The sequence below is a fragment of the Mangifera indica genome, chromosome 12 (genome assembly GCF_011075055.1).
Source record: "Mangifera indica cultivar Alphonso chromosome 12, CATAS_Mindica_2.1, whole genome shotgun sequence".
Lineage (NCBI taxonomy): Eukaryota > Viridiplantae > Streptophyta > Magnoliopsida > Sapindales > Anacardiaceae > Mangifera > Mangifera indica.
Genome location: NC_058148.1, coordinates 7,432,035 through 7,448,098, shown reverse-complemented (window position 1 = coordinate 7,448,098; position 16,064 = coordinate 7,432,035). Strand labels below are relative to the sequence as shown.

The 16,064-nt window shown below is 32.0% G+C and overlaps 2 protein-coding genes across 2 annotated transcripts; one reads left to right on the top strand and one right to left on the bottom strand.

The window, feature by feature from the left end:
* Window positions 1–690: 690 nt before the first annotated feature.
* On the bottom strand, window positions 691–2,060 carry LOC123192604 (aquaporin SIP1-1-like). Its single transcript, XM_044605215.1, has 2 exons — window positions 1,599–2,060; window positions 691–1,121 (listed from the first exon to the last, which is right to left on the bottom strand). The coding sequence occupies exons 1-2, from the start codon at window positions 1,935–1,937 to the stop codon at window positions 735–737; spliced, it is 726 nt and encodes a 241-aa protein (XP_044461150.1). The 5' UTR covers window positions 1,938–2,060; the 3' UTR covers window positions 691–734.
* A 4,475-nt stretch (window positions 2,061–6,535) lies between these two features.
* Window positions 6,536–14,643, top strand: LOC123193477 (protein LONG AFTER FAR-RED 3). Its single transcript, XM_044606489.1, has 15 exons — window positions 6,536–6,784; window positions 6,864–7,018; window positions 7,710–7,811; window positions 8,694–8,766; window positions 9,386–9,492; window positions 9,587–9,710; window positions 10,614–10,808; window positions 11,090–11,175; window positions 11,798–11,905; window positions 12,836–12,931; window positions 13,035–13,133; window positions 13,207–13,281; window positions 13,703–13,834; window positions 13,927–14,042; window positions 14,278–14,643. Exons 1-15 carry the CDS (start codon window positions 6,709–6,711, stop codon window positions 14,450–14,452), a joined length of 1,719 nt encoding a protein of 572 aa, XP_044462424.1. The 5' UTR covers window positions 6,536–6,708; the 3' UTR covers window positions 14,453–14,643.
* The last annotated feature ends 1,421 nt before the right edge of the window (window positions 14,644–16,064 follow it).

The following is a 16,064-nucleotide window of genomic DNA, read 5'->3' as shown; positions in this document are numbered from 1 at the left end:
CATATTTACCCTTTATACTAACAACATAATTTAATAGAAATTAAATAATGAGTAAGTGTTTGAATTTTTGAAACTTCACATACAAAAATTTAAAAATATACTAAACGTTGGGTGGGAAAAATTCTTTCGGCCGTTCAAATTTGAATGCCAAGTAATTGATATGTTAGAAAGAGGATTCAATGAAAGTTTCATTTGTGGTGACATCTGATATATAAAAGACGAATCACAGAAAGGACGAGCTAATGCAACAATCTTTCTTTTTTGTGGTGGAATCTGACAGATGAGGAGGTATCTGCTGATGTTGACTAAGAATAAATAAATGATGAAAATATGGATTAGAAATTTATATTGAGTGATGTTATTTAATCTCCACCAAAATTCTTTGTACGTCTTAATTTAAATAAATTTATTTAATAAACAGTGATGCTGCTGGTCTTCAAATTTTTGTCACTCGTCTATTCTTTCTCAATCCTTATTTTACAAATTTATAAAAGCCCTAACACTATCATCAATATAATGAAAGAAAATATGGATAAATCATGAAGTAATTAGCCGTGACGGGGGTGGTTTGAGTGGCAAAGAAGTTATCTTCCAAGATAGTGTGATTGTGAAACTAGTTATCTGATATCATTGGTTTTGACCTTTTTGAAGTAGAGATTTTTTGTTTTGAACGAGAAAAAAAAAAAAAACTTAGGAGAAATTCATCATTATATCAAAAGTTTTCTATTACAATCTTAGGCTTTTTTCTGCTTATTGCTGGGTTTTGCAGGGAAAAGAAGCCGGAAAGACCAAGCAGCCAAAATAGCCCCAATAAATGGACAAATCCAATAAACATAAAACATCTCCCAAGTGTTGTGCCAGTTATTAACATATGCCCAGCCAAAGGCATTTGCAGGATTCATTGAAGGTCCAGTGTACCCAGAACCTGCAAGAACTAATCCAGCAGTTGATAATGAAAACAACCAAACCTGCAAAATTAGGCTTCTTGGACCCTTGTGCATTATAACAAGCAATGAAAGGCAAAACAAGAAGGTCAACACCCCTTCAGCTATAGCTCCACTGTGCAAATTCACTTTCAGAAATGGCCCCTTTAGCATGCTCTTGTATTCTGCCGGCATCACCTGTAAGCAGGAGCCAAACCCAGAAAAAGAAAAGGTCCTATTAGACAATTTAATCATGATTTTATCGAGAAAACAAATAAAATTATTTATTTATATTTGAAACCAGTTTGTGCAAGTTTGAATTCAGTTCGAACAAGTCTAAAACGAACTAGATTCAGATGAACTTAAGTAGGAGTTTTAAGGGTATTTAGCTCGTAAAATTTGTGAGTTTGAAAATTTTGATATAAATCTACTAAAATAACATTATTTTTTATTAATACGCATCAACACAACATCATTTTAGTATCGAATCAAATTCAAATTTGATTCGAACCAAATTTAAACTTGGTTTCACTAAAATGAGCCTAACTTAAACACTTTTACAACGGGTTAAGTCGAGCCGAGAGCTTGGTTGGCTTCACTGCAGTAAGAAATTCAGTATTTTGCGAATTAACTGATATTCATTGAAGAATTTAGGGATTGGAATTTATGGTTTACCTGCAAAATTGCCTTGACGCCTGCAACTCCACCGGCTGCTTGAGCAGGAAACCGGACGGCAACGGAGATGAGAGAGGAGTCGGATATTTGACCAACAACGTAGGAGGAGAGGGAGGTGGAAGGATTGAAGCTGGCTCCACCCAAGAGTTTGCCTATGAACAGGAATGCTATGATAAAGATGGTGGCCAAAGTTGTGCTGATGAATAATTTTACCGGAAACAAGTGTTGAACACCGAAGAATGTTGAAATGATGCGTGTCAAAATCACCCGAAGCGCCGAGCAAAACACCCACATGCCTGTGAAAACTGCATCTCCGATGGCTGCCTTTATCACACCCATCAATGAAAATTACTTACACTTTCTCCTCTGGTTTCTCTCTCTCTTCTCTTATTGCTATTTGATATTTTGAGAAGGCACCAACAAACAATTGGAAAAGTTCAATTAAAAACGGGTTTTTTAAGAAAGAAAAAGCCACGATGTGAACAACTGTCAGGAGCGATGTACTGATATTTTATTTTGCATAAGCGGTCAATTTTATCGATTGAGGTCTGACCCTGCCTGCATAACCACAGACAGCGACAGGCAGACAATGATTAAATAATCAACGCCAAAAGACTTATTCTCATCCAAGTTACAGTAAAATTATAAACTAAACCCCAAATAGGAAGAAAATTTTAATTTTTAAAATTTAATTTTTAAAAAAATTATTAGTTTTTCAAATTAAAAAAATAAAATTATATAAATTTTTATTTTTTGAATATTATTATTAAATGATAATTTTACCTCTAACTCTAATTAAAAAATTTAACAAATTTTAGTTCATAAATAAGTGTTTAAGTTTTTAAAAGTTAGAAGACAAGAGTTTAAGATTTTACTATATCTTAAGTGAGAATAAATCTTTTGGCTAATAATCAATAAAATTATATAAATAATTTTTATATAAATTTTATAGATAAATAATAATATATTATTATGTGATTGAATATTATTTTATTTTTAATTTTTAATGATTAAATTATATGATGACACGTTGTTATATATGCACATAGTATTACTTTTAAATAATACTCTAACTTGAAGCTTTAAATGAATTAAAGGTTTTGCATATCACTAAGGTGACTCACCACTACATAGTATCAAATTTTGAGTTCATAAAAAAAAAAAAAAAAGATTCTTTTATAATTATCAAAGAAGCGATCAATTTGGATTTTACGATATAACATCTTTAGAAAAAATATCTAAAAAGGTGTTAACTTTTCTATAAACAAAGATATCATTGATACAAATGTAACTCTCTCCCATTGAAATTTAAATCAGAGTTAATGTTCTAAACTAAGGGAGTTTCAAATTTACTTTCCCCTAAAAAAAACAAGCCTTGTATGTAAAAGGGAGATAAGAGAGATGAAAGGCAAAGATGAGATACTAAACATGAGAGAAGATGATATATTGTACTATTCTTACACTACACACTTAAATTAGTGAGAACAATTGTAGACGTAGTCATTTTGAACATTGGACTAAATCATGTAAACAATTTTGCGTCTCATTTATTTTTCTTACCTTTTATAATTTATCTCCCCACACACTTGTCGTAGACTTATCCAAGTCCTCTTAAATTTTAATTGCTACTATTATAGCCTACCTTGTGTATAAATCTAAATTGCATATATCAGACAATCATGAAAATCACATCAATAGTTTGAAACTAGAAGGAGGATACAAATGAAAATTCTTTTTATTCTTTCAATATTATCTATAGACACATGCTACCCATCTTGAGATGCATATGCATGACTGAAAAGATTTTACAAAAACTTGAAACGATAAGATAGATAAACCGCTCAAGCCTCAAACTGTATGAAATCATAATAACATCTGCTTGCATAATTTTAAAGATACAGTAAGATCTCTATGTGATAGAAGATTCTCAAACTTCTTGAAGTTTTCTTCGCATTCTAAGAATTGGGATACAATTGTATGCAGAAATCCATAGATCATAAAATTCTACTTGAGGTACAAATGTCTTGACAAGTGATTAGCAACTAAAAAATTCCTTCCCCATATTATGTGAGGAAGAGGATTCTCAATTCCGAGGCTACAATATGTTCCTTACCAAAAAAAAAAAAAAAATCAATTCGAGATATTTTGCAAGATATGTTCACAACACTTACTTTGCAATGAGTTATTAATACCTTCCTAACCGAGATAGAGTTAATTGATACAATAATTTTTCTTATTTAAATTTAAAATTATAATTATATATATATGCTATGATTCATATTAAAAATTTTGTATCTTATTTAATTTTTTCTTTTTATCTATCTTTTAGAACACCGTAACAAACCAATTTAAATCTTTTCAAATTCTAATAATTACATAATTTATCTTACGTAAAATTTACAATTGCATATATAAATTCGTAAAGAGAAATCGCATTAACAATATTGATGCAAGTAGATATTTTATTAAGTACTAGCAGCACTATAATATTATCAAAGTTAATATTTGAAATTAAAAGAACAATTATTTTCAGCGAAAAAGAGAATTGATGCAATGTTTAACTAAAAATGTCAATCTTGGGGTGCTTGGATTCAATAATTTATCCAGCGTAAGAACTCCCTGTTTTTTATTCCTATTTGTCAAGGAATCTCAGGTCTCCCTTTTGGCTTTTGTTGATCCTTTATGAACAGATCTATATGAATTGAAAAAAAATATATATATATATTTTAAATAAATTTTAAAATAATGAATTTATTTTAATATTAAATTTTATAAATTGACATTTTAATTTCTTATTCATTAAAATACTTTAGACCCCAACTTCATGGAGAGACTAATCTTTTGGCTTTCTGTAAATTCCAAAGTTGATTTGACCAGTAAACATTTTTAATTCAAAATAATATCTATATTTAAAAATTGGAATTAAATTTTTAAAAAAATTAATTGTTTCCTTTCCTAAAATGTTTCCTTAGTAAAACTTTCCAAAATTTTATCATAGTTATTTGTATTATATAAAATATATATATATTTTATGATACGATATAATACAAGTAAAAAATAATATGTATTATAAAGTATATCAAATTAATGTAATATAATTGATGTATCATAAAATATGATATTTATCTTATGATACGATACATGTAATTAATATGAATTAATACACATTTTAAGATAAAATAATGATATAATAAAAGTGTATATAAAAAATTCTAAATTTTGATAAACATTTTGTGATTTTTTAAAAATAATAACGTGTCAATTAGAATTTTTTTATCCTCTTATTAACATTAAACATTTTTCCACATCCATATGGAATCATTGTGCCTTGGGGTTGGCTTGTCTGATGAAGTTGGGTAGGGTTCCCGATTATCCAAAAAAAATCCTAACTTAATTAGTCCTAAAGCAAATAATAATATGATTATTTAATTAACTATGACTTTTAAAAGTAAATAAAATTCTTAATCAATTAGGAAACTAAACTCCAAATGAATTCTTTTGCTCTATCCAAATGAATTTCCACCTAATCAAGTCTCCTTTAGTTTGTGCCTTCAACTTTTTCAATGCTTTCCACCTTACAATACTCTTCTCATAGTCTTCTATTATTGAATTTTATGTTCTTAATCATCACAATAATGAATTTTCACCTAATCAAACCTTTATTGGGTTGTGTCTTTAACGTTTTCAATGCTTTCCTCCCTACAAGCCTCTTGTCATAGTCTTCTATTATTGAATCACATGTTTTTAGTATTCTATATATCACATAATAGTCATTGTCTATGAACATCGTACCCAATTAGGTATTTAAATAATGTATCATAATATTATTAGATAATTTTGTATTAAAGATAAAGTAACATTTAGTCAGTATGATCCATCATCTTGATACCTAACTAATTACTCAAAGGTGAGATTACATAACATTATATGTGTGTGTGTGTGTATATTGAAGAATCATTGGATGTTCAATTGAAAACACCATTGAACATAATATAGGGGTATGATTAAAGAGGGTGAAAACAAATTTTTTAGCCAAAAATTTAATTATCAACCTCAATTGAAATATAAAAGAGTTTATAATTTTTTATAGGCCAACCAACATATTCCCACCCAACATTTAGTTAATTATCAAACTTTTATTTACTAAGTTTTGAAAATTTAAATACTCATCCACCAGTTATTAAAATTAACAATATTAGTTAGTGGAATATGTTTTCGACCACCTTTTTCAACCTAGTTTCTCTCTCCGTCGGTGCTTGCTCCTGATCCTTCAACCTAGTCCTGCTTCTTTGACCCTTCTTCATCTTTCCTAGCACTATTTCATCTCTCACCAATGTACGAAACCTCTTTCATCATTTTTTATGCTCAATCTTGATTCTTGCATCAGTCTAATCCCTCACACTTCCATCATTGACAAAGAATCGATTCATGGATGAAGGAGGCAAAGAGTCGAAGTGAATAGGGAGCTGAAGAGTCACTATAGCAAAGACTACAATAGTTGATTCAGGAGAGATGAAAAAGCGTTGGGCGAGACGAAAGAGGACTAAAGAAATGGGACTAGGTTGAAGGATCGAGGGCGAGTGTCGATAGGAAGAAAGATTAGGCTGAAGAAGGTAGTCAGAGATGGATTCTAATGGCTGAAAAATGTAGTAAACAAAATAAATTTTAGGGGAAAATGTAATATTTCAAAACTTAGGTTTGAGAGAAATTATCAAATTTTGAAATTAAGATAGAAAAATAAAATAAAATTTTATTTTTTCTTATTTTAGTGATTAAATTATAATTATACCTTTAGATTTAATAAATTTTATTAATTTTAACCGTCGATAGGGTGGTATTTAAATTTTTGAAACTTAACATATTAAAGTTGGCTGTAAACTAAATCTTGGGCGGGAACAAATCGTTCGGCCTTTTATATAAAAAAGAAAAAAAAAAAAAGTTTTGTGTGGTTACTGGTCATAGTTGGAAGGAAGTAATCCATGTTAAAGTCATGCCATGATGAAAACTTAATTTTACAGGTAAAAATGATAATGGTTTCTGCAATTGATAATCGATTTGAAAGTGTTTAAAGAAGGCGGTTACTCTTCATTCCTACTCATCCAGCTCTACTATGAATCTTTACACACTTGTCTCTGCCACAATTGTTCTCGCTCTTTCACTTTTCCTTCTTCCTCTTCTCAACAACTGTAAGTACAACAATCAATAAAATTCGATACCCATTTTATTATTTATGATTTTCAATAAAATTATCATCTGGGCTTGTAGATTGGCTGAGTTTGACTCCATCAAGACCCTCAGTAGCTGATTTAATTCTAAGAAATGGAGTTATATTCACCAGTGATGAATCTCTTCCGTTTGCCGACTCTTTGGCCATCTTAAACGGCAGGATTCTTCGCCTTGGAAACTATTCTTCCATTAAGGTTCTCCATTTCATATTCGTTTCTTCTTGTTTTGTGAAGTTTAGATAGAAACCTCTATTGAGTTCGCCTCATGGCTCATTAAATTTGTCAAAAATATTCATATTGACGATCACATTGGAAAACTATTGAAGAGGATGGGTAATCATATATATAGGCTAGTCTTTTGGGTCGATGTTATGGATTAAAATGTAATTAATGACCTCCTAAACGGCATGGTTCTCCGCATGGAAAACTATTCTGCTATCCAGGTTCTCCATTTCATAGTATAAACCTATGTTGAGTTCACCTGAAATTTCATAAATTTTGTCAAATATATTCATATTGATAATCACATTGGGTGAGTTATGGGGACTCTTGATTTTTAAAACAAGGATGATTCACCTTGATTAATAGATAGTCTTTTGGGTTGATATCTTGGATGAGTAATGGGTAATCTTGTTCTTTATAAGCAGGATGAGTCACCCTGATTAATTTACTAATCAAATGGGTTGATGTCATGTACTCAAATGTACTTAAGATGAATCTTGGAGTTCAGAATCATTCTCTCCATAGGTGTGTTATATTGTTGGTCCTGATAGTTCTATATTAATGAGAATAAATCACTCTGTTTAATTGGTTAGTGTTTTATGTTTTGTGCATATTTGAAATTGGTTATGAATAAAATTTATTTGTCTGGTAATGTAATATGCAGGAACTGGCTGGAGATGGAACAAAAGAGTTGAATCTTGAAGGAAAAGTTGTAGTTCCTGGATTTATTGATTCCCATGTTCATTTGATTTGGGGAGGGCTGCAGGTTTTATTACAAACTTGTTACCAGTTTTCTATTTTCTTTTTTTTTTTTCCTCATCTTTGTTTAATCTGATTTTGTGGTGATTTTCAATTTGTACTCTGCTGTTATTCTTTCAACTTTTGTTTCAACTAACTGGATATTAATTACTTGAGGATCAGAGTCTAGTAATAAAGTATGTTGAGGATGCTTGTTCATGACCAAGAAAAATGTTTCTTAGTGACTTCTACTTATGTTCTTATACTGTAGTCAAGGTATGACGAACTTGTACGTTGACAGGAGCAAGATGAGTTATGGTTAAAATAATTGGCTGAAATGTTATTAGAATTTTAGGTGGCATCTGTTAGGATTGAGTTGAATTCTTTTGGAAACTCAACATCTTTTTTTTTTTTTTTTTCTTTTGCTGAAAATTTTCCCATATAGTTAACTAATCTAGTTATAGGGACAGTTAGGAGTAGACAGTTGCAACAGACAAAGTTACAGCTATTTGGTTTGTATGGATCGAGGTCCTGGTAGATGGGAAGCATTGACACAGCTTGAACGATATTGACTAAAGTGTTTGTTATTGCTAAAGACTGAAATGTGAAGTAGTATGCTTAATCTAATTTGTTAATATGAACATAAATTAGTGTCATTGTGTCCCTGCAACTGCAAGGCTTTTTGTTTGGGCCCATATTGTGAAATATAGTTTCACTAATAGATAATCTAGTGCTCATTGATTGAAAAAAATTTGGAGTTGCCCATCCACTGATCTTAATTTTTTATTCAATTTGTTTCAAGCCACAAGTCATTTGTGAAAATCTTTGTTTCAGTTACTCATGGCACTATTGTGTGCTTTTGTTGTTGTTATCTGTGCATTTGGGTTGGGATTTTGCCAATGGAAAACAGATGGCACAAGTGGAACTGCATGGTGTAAACCATAAGGATGAATTTTTGAGAAGAATCAAAGAAGCAGTCAGAAGTAATTTTTCAAGCTCTGTTGTCCTAAAATACAGGTTTTAGCTTACTAATTCACATAACCGTGCAATGCTCATTTTTCCGGTATGCTGGGTAGACATGTGTTAGTATTCTTGATCAAATGACAATATTTTCTCTTTGTTCTGTCTGAGTATAGAACTAGTAAATTTGAATCTAAATTTTTTAATGCAGGCTTTCCCCTATGATTTCTAAACCTTATTTCTCTTACATAGAAGGAACTCTAAATTAGTTTAACACTATTGAACAGTGTTGTTATTGCATGAACATAATCAACTTTACAAAATTTTGGTTTAGTAGTTTACAAAGGAAGCTTAAATTGGTTTTGACGTTGGGGATGAAGTAGTTGATTGCAGGTAATAGTACAGTACCTTTTTAGTGGTAAAACTTCAAAATAATACTGCACTGATAACGTACAAGTTCATTGCTTAGTATTTGGAAATATCCAGTCTGTTAAACATAATTTTGGTTATAATGGGTGAAATCTTATTAATTAGGAACAGATTTTAAGTTACAGCAGTTAAATAAGATTTTTTCAAATTATTTTGCTTTTGATGTATAGTATTATGTTGTTCGAGCTGACACCTTTTAATAAACATCTTCAGGTTCGAAAAAAGGTTCCTGGATTCTGGGTGGTGGATGGAACAATGACCTTTGGGGAGGAGACTTGCCAATGACATCTTGGATTGATGATATTACACCTTACAATCCTGTAAGAGGTCATAACTTAGTTGGTAGTCTCTACTTTTATAGACATAAGAAATCAAAACGTTGACTTCCTAGTCCAAGATATCTTCTTTTTGTAGGTTTGGTTATCAAGGATGGATGGTCATATGGGCTTGGCAAATTCAGTTGCCCTGCAGATGGCTGGGATTACTGCTTTATCAGAAGATCCTGATGGTGGAACTATTATGAGGAACTCTAGTGGAGGTAATTTGAGATTTGTTATTGTGTGAAAATTTTAGATTCACGAGTATATGAATTTGGAATGTGAATTCCATTTTATATCTGTTTTCTTGTTTTTTGAAATAAAAAAGAAGATGATGACAACAATTGGCAAATAAATGATAGAATTTAATAGCTGATTGATAACCAAAGACTAATAGGATTTCTTTTCTTTCTTAATAAATGTCTATCAAACAGTCTATCTTTCCATGGCTTGTAAAGCATAGCTTCATGAGACACTGGATTTGACAGAAGGAAATCAAACTGAAGCATTGCCAGTATATACCCAGCATTGCCGACATTTTTAAATGATAAGCCATTTTTGAAAGAATTGGTTGATATGTTGTTGATAATATTATGTTGATAACTCCAAGAGATGGGTAAAGTGGTGAAAGCCCTTTATTTCACCTGAGGTCAAGGGTTCAAATCCGCTTGGGACTTGGGGTATTATATCCAAAAGTTTCATGGCTATCAACATTATAGGGTTTGGAAATAGCCCCTAGCTTGGATCTCAGCAAACTGTAAGGAAGGTTGAGGGAATTCCAGGAATCAGAAGAAAAAAAATGTTTTATGTGGATGCAGAAATTTTTTTGACAAACTTTTGTGAACTCTTGTAAACTAAATCATGTGATTTGCAGTCATGTAAAGAAGCCTCCTTTATGTAAAACACACCTACTTGACCACACATGATACTTTAGACGTCGAATTTCAGTTTAGATTTTGAGAACAATAAAATTAATACAGTATATTAAACATGGAGCTGAGTATAGTTGAGTCCTGAGATGCAGCCAGATGTTTATTTGTGTGCATAAGTTGTATCATTTGATTTTCTTAGTTCTATAATTAGTTATATGAAATCTATTATCAATTTAATTTTTCCTCTTGCAGAACCTACTGGGTTGCTAATCGATGCTGCAATGAAACTCATTCTTCCCTTGATTCCTGAGGTCTCTGTAGATGAAAGGAGGGAAGCCTTATTTAGAGCTAGCAAACATGCCTTGATGAGGGGTGTGACAACTGTTGTTGATATTGGAAGATATCTTCCTGGGGCATCAGTACAGCCACCTTGGGATGATTTTTCAGGTTCTTTTTAAAAGGCAATTCATACAATAGAGTTAATTGTTAGGACTGCCCAATGATAGTAATCTAGTTAACATGAATTGGGTTTTCTTAATGATCTGTCTTGTGTGTTCTTTGACTAATATTCAATAAACTTATGCAAGTGGTATGGAAAGCTCATTGACTTGCTTCATATGCTATGCACAACATTTATTTTCTTTTAGATCCTTAATGCAATCCTTCAGTCGAGTGATATTACCTTCCAGAATATGAAGTGATCTTGCATTTCCCCCCAATTTTTACAGATGTGTATCAATGGGCTGTTGCTTCAGAGAAGATGAAGATCAGGGTTTGCTTATTTTTTCCAATAGAGACATGGTCGCGTTTATCTGTATGACTTCTTGAAAATTTGTGAAATATGGCTTAGTAGTTTTGTTTTTATAATTGTGTCCAACCAGTAGTGGTTTCATTATATTTGATCACATGTTTTTCCTAATCAAGCAGATGATGGAATTCATCTGAAAAAGAAAATTAAGCATGATCTTTGACAAGCCTGGCATTAATTGACATAGTTGTAAATGCCTGTTTTGTACTCGATTACTTCAATTTACCCCTTTTTTGGCTGGAATTGTGTGTGTATAAATCTAAAAACAACCACTCAAGTGTTTAGATTAATTTGAGTTTATGTTTTTGTTGGATTCATATTATTTTGTAGTGGACCGCTTTATGTAAGCACCAATTTACTTTTTACATATCTTGTGTTTCATTATGCCAAGAAATAATGAATTTTTTTAGTACCTTTCTTCAATTTTAATCGCTGTTGCATTTTGATTTACCATTCTCTGTTTGAAACCCATTTATATTGCTCTCTAGTTTCTGATATCACATAGTTTTCTCATTACATTTTTTCCTGTCATTTCCACCAGAGGTCATGTCCTAGATCTGTAAACCCAATCCTTTTTTCCCCTTTTTCCTATTATTTATTCTTACTTTGACTTCTCTTAACCTGACAGGATCTTATCAACAAAACAGGCCATGCCCAAAGTGACTGGGTTTACTTGGGTGGTGTCAAGGCTTTTGCTGATGGGTCATTAGGTTCTAGTAGTGCTCTCTTTCATGAGGTGAGGTTTTTGTCTGTCCATTGAAGTGTTTTGTAACTTGAATATGTACAGATTCCATTTTCTATGTCAAATTCTTTTGTCCTATAGACCTTCCTTCAATGTCGTTTACCGTTTTAGACCAATTTATGGTGTAGAATAAATTTTTTAAATTTAAAGCATCAATCAAGAGAACCTTGTCTTTGAGAACTATTAAGAGGCTAAGAAGTAATAAAGGGTAAGAATATATTGTTTAAATTAAAAGTATCAATAATGTTTAATCTCATCACTTTAGTTGTGCTTAAATATTTGGAAAAAAAGGGTTGTGGATAAATGTTGGAAATGGAGAATATAAAAGAATGCATATTCCATTCATTTCTTTACGCTAGCATTAATCTGGGGCTGGCAGTTAGAGGCATTTTGGCATTCCAGAAAAGGTGAAATTATGCTAATCTGTTTTAACATAATGAGTGTTCAATTGTAAGGAATGTCCCAATAATTGTCAACTTATTTATAAATATAAAATAGAAAAATATTGCTTACTGGAAACCAAGTGGAAAGGAAATAATAAGAGATATTAATCTTCTTCAATTTCTAAACAAAGCGTGCTTCTGAGCCTTGAGAAACTTTTAGCATAGTGATCCAATTTTATCAGGAGAAATATTAGTTCTTAAACCAAGCGATACTTTTAGTTGGGCCCTTCATCTGAATGACCATGGTCTGAATGCCTCCTCAAATAGCTTTGCTAATGCAGGGTGTAGATGAGTAGAATGCCATTGAATTTTATTTGCATGAGGTTTGTCTTATTGAGATTGGTTTCAAAGTTTGAATGATTCAATAATGAAACACTGTTATAGATTGTAATGCAGATATTATACTGTGTGAATTACTGGCACATCTTATGTTTATGCATATATGTTAATCAAATAAATATGAATCCATTGAATTTTGTAGCCGTATGCAGATGAGCCCAATAATTATGGCCTACAAGTGATGGATACTGAAAGTCTTCTTAACATGACCATGGCATCGGACAGATCTGGCCTTCAGGTATTTTCTAGTCTTTCTAGAGATCCCTGTGCAGAACATATGAACACTCAGAGGTCATTGGTAATCACAAATTAATAACGCTTTCTCTTTTAAACTGTTTCAGGTTGCCATTCATGCCATAGGTGATAGAGCAAATGATTTAATTCTTGATATCTATAAATCAGTTGCAGCAACAACTGGAAAGAGGGATCGAAGATTTAGGGTATAATTGTTGCTTGCCTTGTAGTGAATATTTGCGTATAATTTTTTCTCATGACTGGAACAATTTCTTTCAGATAGAGCATGCACAGCATTTGGCTCCAGGTGCAGCTGCTCGATTTGGTGATCAAGGAGTTGTTGCTTCAGTTCAGGTTCTTCAGCTACCCTTTTAGACTGTCAAATATTAGTGGCTTGCTAACAAGGGATTGCTTTCAGATATTGTTCTCTGCTTATTTTTAGATCAGTTGATGTTCAGCTTTGTACCATGATTGTTAAATATGCTGCTGATGTAGCACTTAGTGGCTTCATTTCTTTCTTGTTTCTGCCATTTATATTTTATTCTGTCCATCAATAACAAACTAGTGATATGGGAGCAATTCATAATATCTTACTAATTCTTTTGAGAAAGAGTAAAAGGGGGATGTAAAACCATGTAGAGTTTTGGAGTGATACTATGGTCTCCCATGTTCATGAACAAATCATCCTTTACTGGATGGACTATCTTATGTTGCTAAGTCTGAAATTGCTTAGTTAGAACAGTTCTGAGTTGTATTAGTCTTCTCATTGTAACAGCCGCAGCACCTTTTAGATGATGCGGACTCTGCAATAAAAAAGCTGGGGACAGATAGGGCTTATAAAAGATCTTTTCTGTTTCGATCACTTTTGGCAGGCAATGCTCAGTTGGTACTAGGATCTGACTGGCCAGTATGTATAATGATTCACACTGAAACATGTTTTTGACTTTCGAACATGATTTTAAAACATTGCAAAATCTCATACCACTGATGTTATTTCAGGTTGTCGACATCAATCCATTAGGTGCTATCAAGACGGCAATGAAAAGAATACCCCCTGGTTGGGACAATGCTTGGAATCCATCAGAGCGAATTTCATTGATCGACTCATTAATAGCGTAAGCAATTTCAAATTATTGTTATTTTCTTATATTTATCATTGGATGTTTTCTAAGACGGGACACTTTGCGTAGTTCCCAACATGAAATCATCATTTGATTTAAATATGTAAATTAATTTTCATCCATGTCAGCTTTGTTGCATCAATTGGTTATTTATGTTGTATCATCTCACGCCTTCTGTCATTATTAATCAAACTCTCGATCAGGAATAGTAACACTTCCTCTGTGGCAGGCATACTAGTTCAGCTGCTCGTGGATGTTTTCTTGAAAATTATGTAGGATCACTATCTCCCGGGAAACTGGCAGATTTTGTCATACTGTCGACTTCTTCATGGGAAGATTTCGTGGCAGAAGGGACTGCATCTATCGAGGCAACATACATCTCTGGTATGCAGGCTTATCCTTAGAAGCCTAATTTGTTCCAAACATTGATACAACCAAAGACACTATAGGCCTCGGCGCATTAATGAACAAGGTATCAAGCAACCTCTCTTATGAATACTGTAATAAAACTGCTGTAAATTACCTTATGTTGTATGAAAAAATTGTAATGCTGACGGTATTGTATGGTAAATCTACTTTTCCCCTGTTTGCTTCAGTACTTATCATTAGGAAACTGATTCCAAGTATGGGTAGAAGATGATAATTCTTTTTACTAAAATTTGCTCTATTCTGAGGTTTTTAGAAATTCTGGCATCCTGGTAACTATTTTTCTTGGAGATTAATAACCCAACTAGTGTTATAGTTGTATGTTTGCCAAGGAGTCCGTTTTGAGTCTTTTGACAACTACTAAGATTCAAAACCTTTGTTGGGTTTATGGTATTTTTGATGGTGTGGGTCTTAAAAAAATTAATTGCAGATATTATAACAAATTAACCCTAATTACATGTTTCATATCATCTCTCTTTGACGGCAATTGTTACATTTGTAAGCTTATGTTTATGCGGTTTAACACACTAAATTTTGCAAATTTGTTTAGGTATGTACACAAGGATCTGTTCCTTCTCTGAATTTACCTGTACAAGGTCCACCAAGTTATGATTAATGATGAGTTATGATAGTAGTAATTAAATGTCTCTCGTCCGTTGATCATTCAAGAGTCTCTTACTCAAAGACAATAAAAAAAACCCTACATTTCTCCCATATCAACAAAATTATTTTTTTACATTTATCTCGTGTCAACAAGTGAAAGTTTTCATCTCCAACTAAATTAAGATCATGTCATTAATACAATTATTTTACTTTAATTCAATTAAAATAGGAATAGAATTTGAAAATCATGTTTGAATTAGAAATAATCTGATTTAATTATTTGAATATAACTTTTTTGTTCTATAAGTATGAAGGACCTATGAAGGAGAGAAGGGTTAGGAGGGAGAAAAGTTTGACGTATATATGCATACACATTGGCAGATACATAGAGGAACACAAGTCATGAGTCAAATTCGCTTATCCTCTCATTCACAAGTTCTTCCATTTATCCTAGGATCCTTTTTTAAAATTGAGTTCCTCTCAAGACGAATTTCATTGCATTTACTCAATTAGTAACATATTTTGGGTGTAGGGTTCTAACCATCAAATCGAACCACTTAAAAATGATTGTCTTATGTTTCTTTATTTTATTAAGCTTCATATCGGAGTGGATAAAAGAATTAGTTATTTGAGCCTCACTGCTATTATCTTAGTCTATCATATACAAAACTTTAAATTGTGTAATTTAATTGATGACGAGAAATTTTATCAACAATTTGATACTAGATAAAAAGTCATGCCACACTCTGTTATCTCAGACTTCTATTATTAGTCAATCTTTGACAAACTAATCTTCCCTAATGACCAACAAAAGATGGCATAGAAGAGTTATAGATAAAGAGACTCCAAGGAATCCAACACTAGTTTTGGACCGTTTAATCCCGCCATAATAATTAATCAATTCCAACTGCTGAAGTGCAACAACTAACCTTTGATGCAGTTGTATATAGACCTGGCCACGGTTCATGAACCGCCGGTTTCGGTTTG

Coding starts and splice junctions, on each gene's coding strand:
- LOC123192604 (XM_044605215.1), bottom strand. CDS start 1,937: ATGGGTGTGATAAAGGCAGCCATCGGAGATGCAGTTTTCACAGGCATG. Junction 1,122..1,598: donor GCGTCAAGGCAATTTTGCAG/GTAAACCATAAA, acceptor TCCTGCTTACAG/GTGATGCCGGCAGAATACAA.
- LOC123193477 (XM_044606489.1), top strand. CDS start 6,709: ATGAATCTTTACACACTTGTCTCTGCCACAATTGTTCTCGCTCTTTCA. Junction 6,785..6,863: donor TCTTCCTCTTCTCAACAACT/GTAAGTACAACA, acceptor CTGGGCTTGTAG/ATTGGCTGAGTTTGACTCCA. Junction 9,493..9,586: donor ATATTACACCTTACAATCCT/GTAAGAGGTCAT, acceptor TTCTTTTTGTAG/GTTTGGTTATCAAGGATGGA.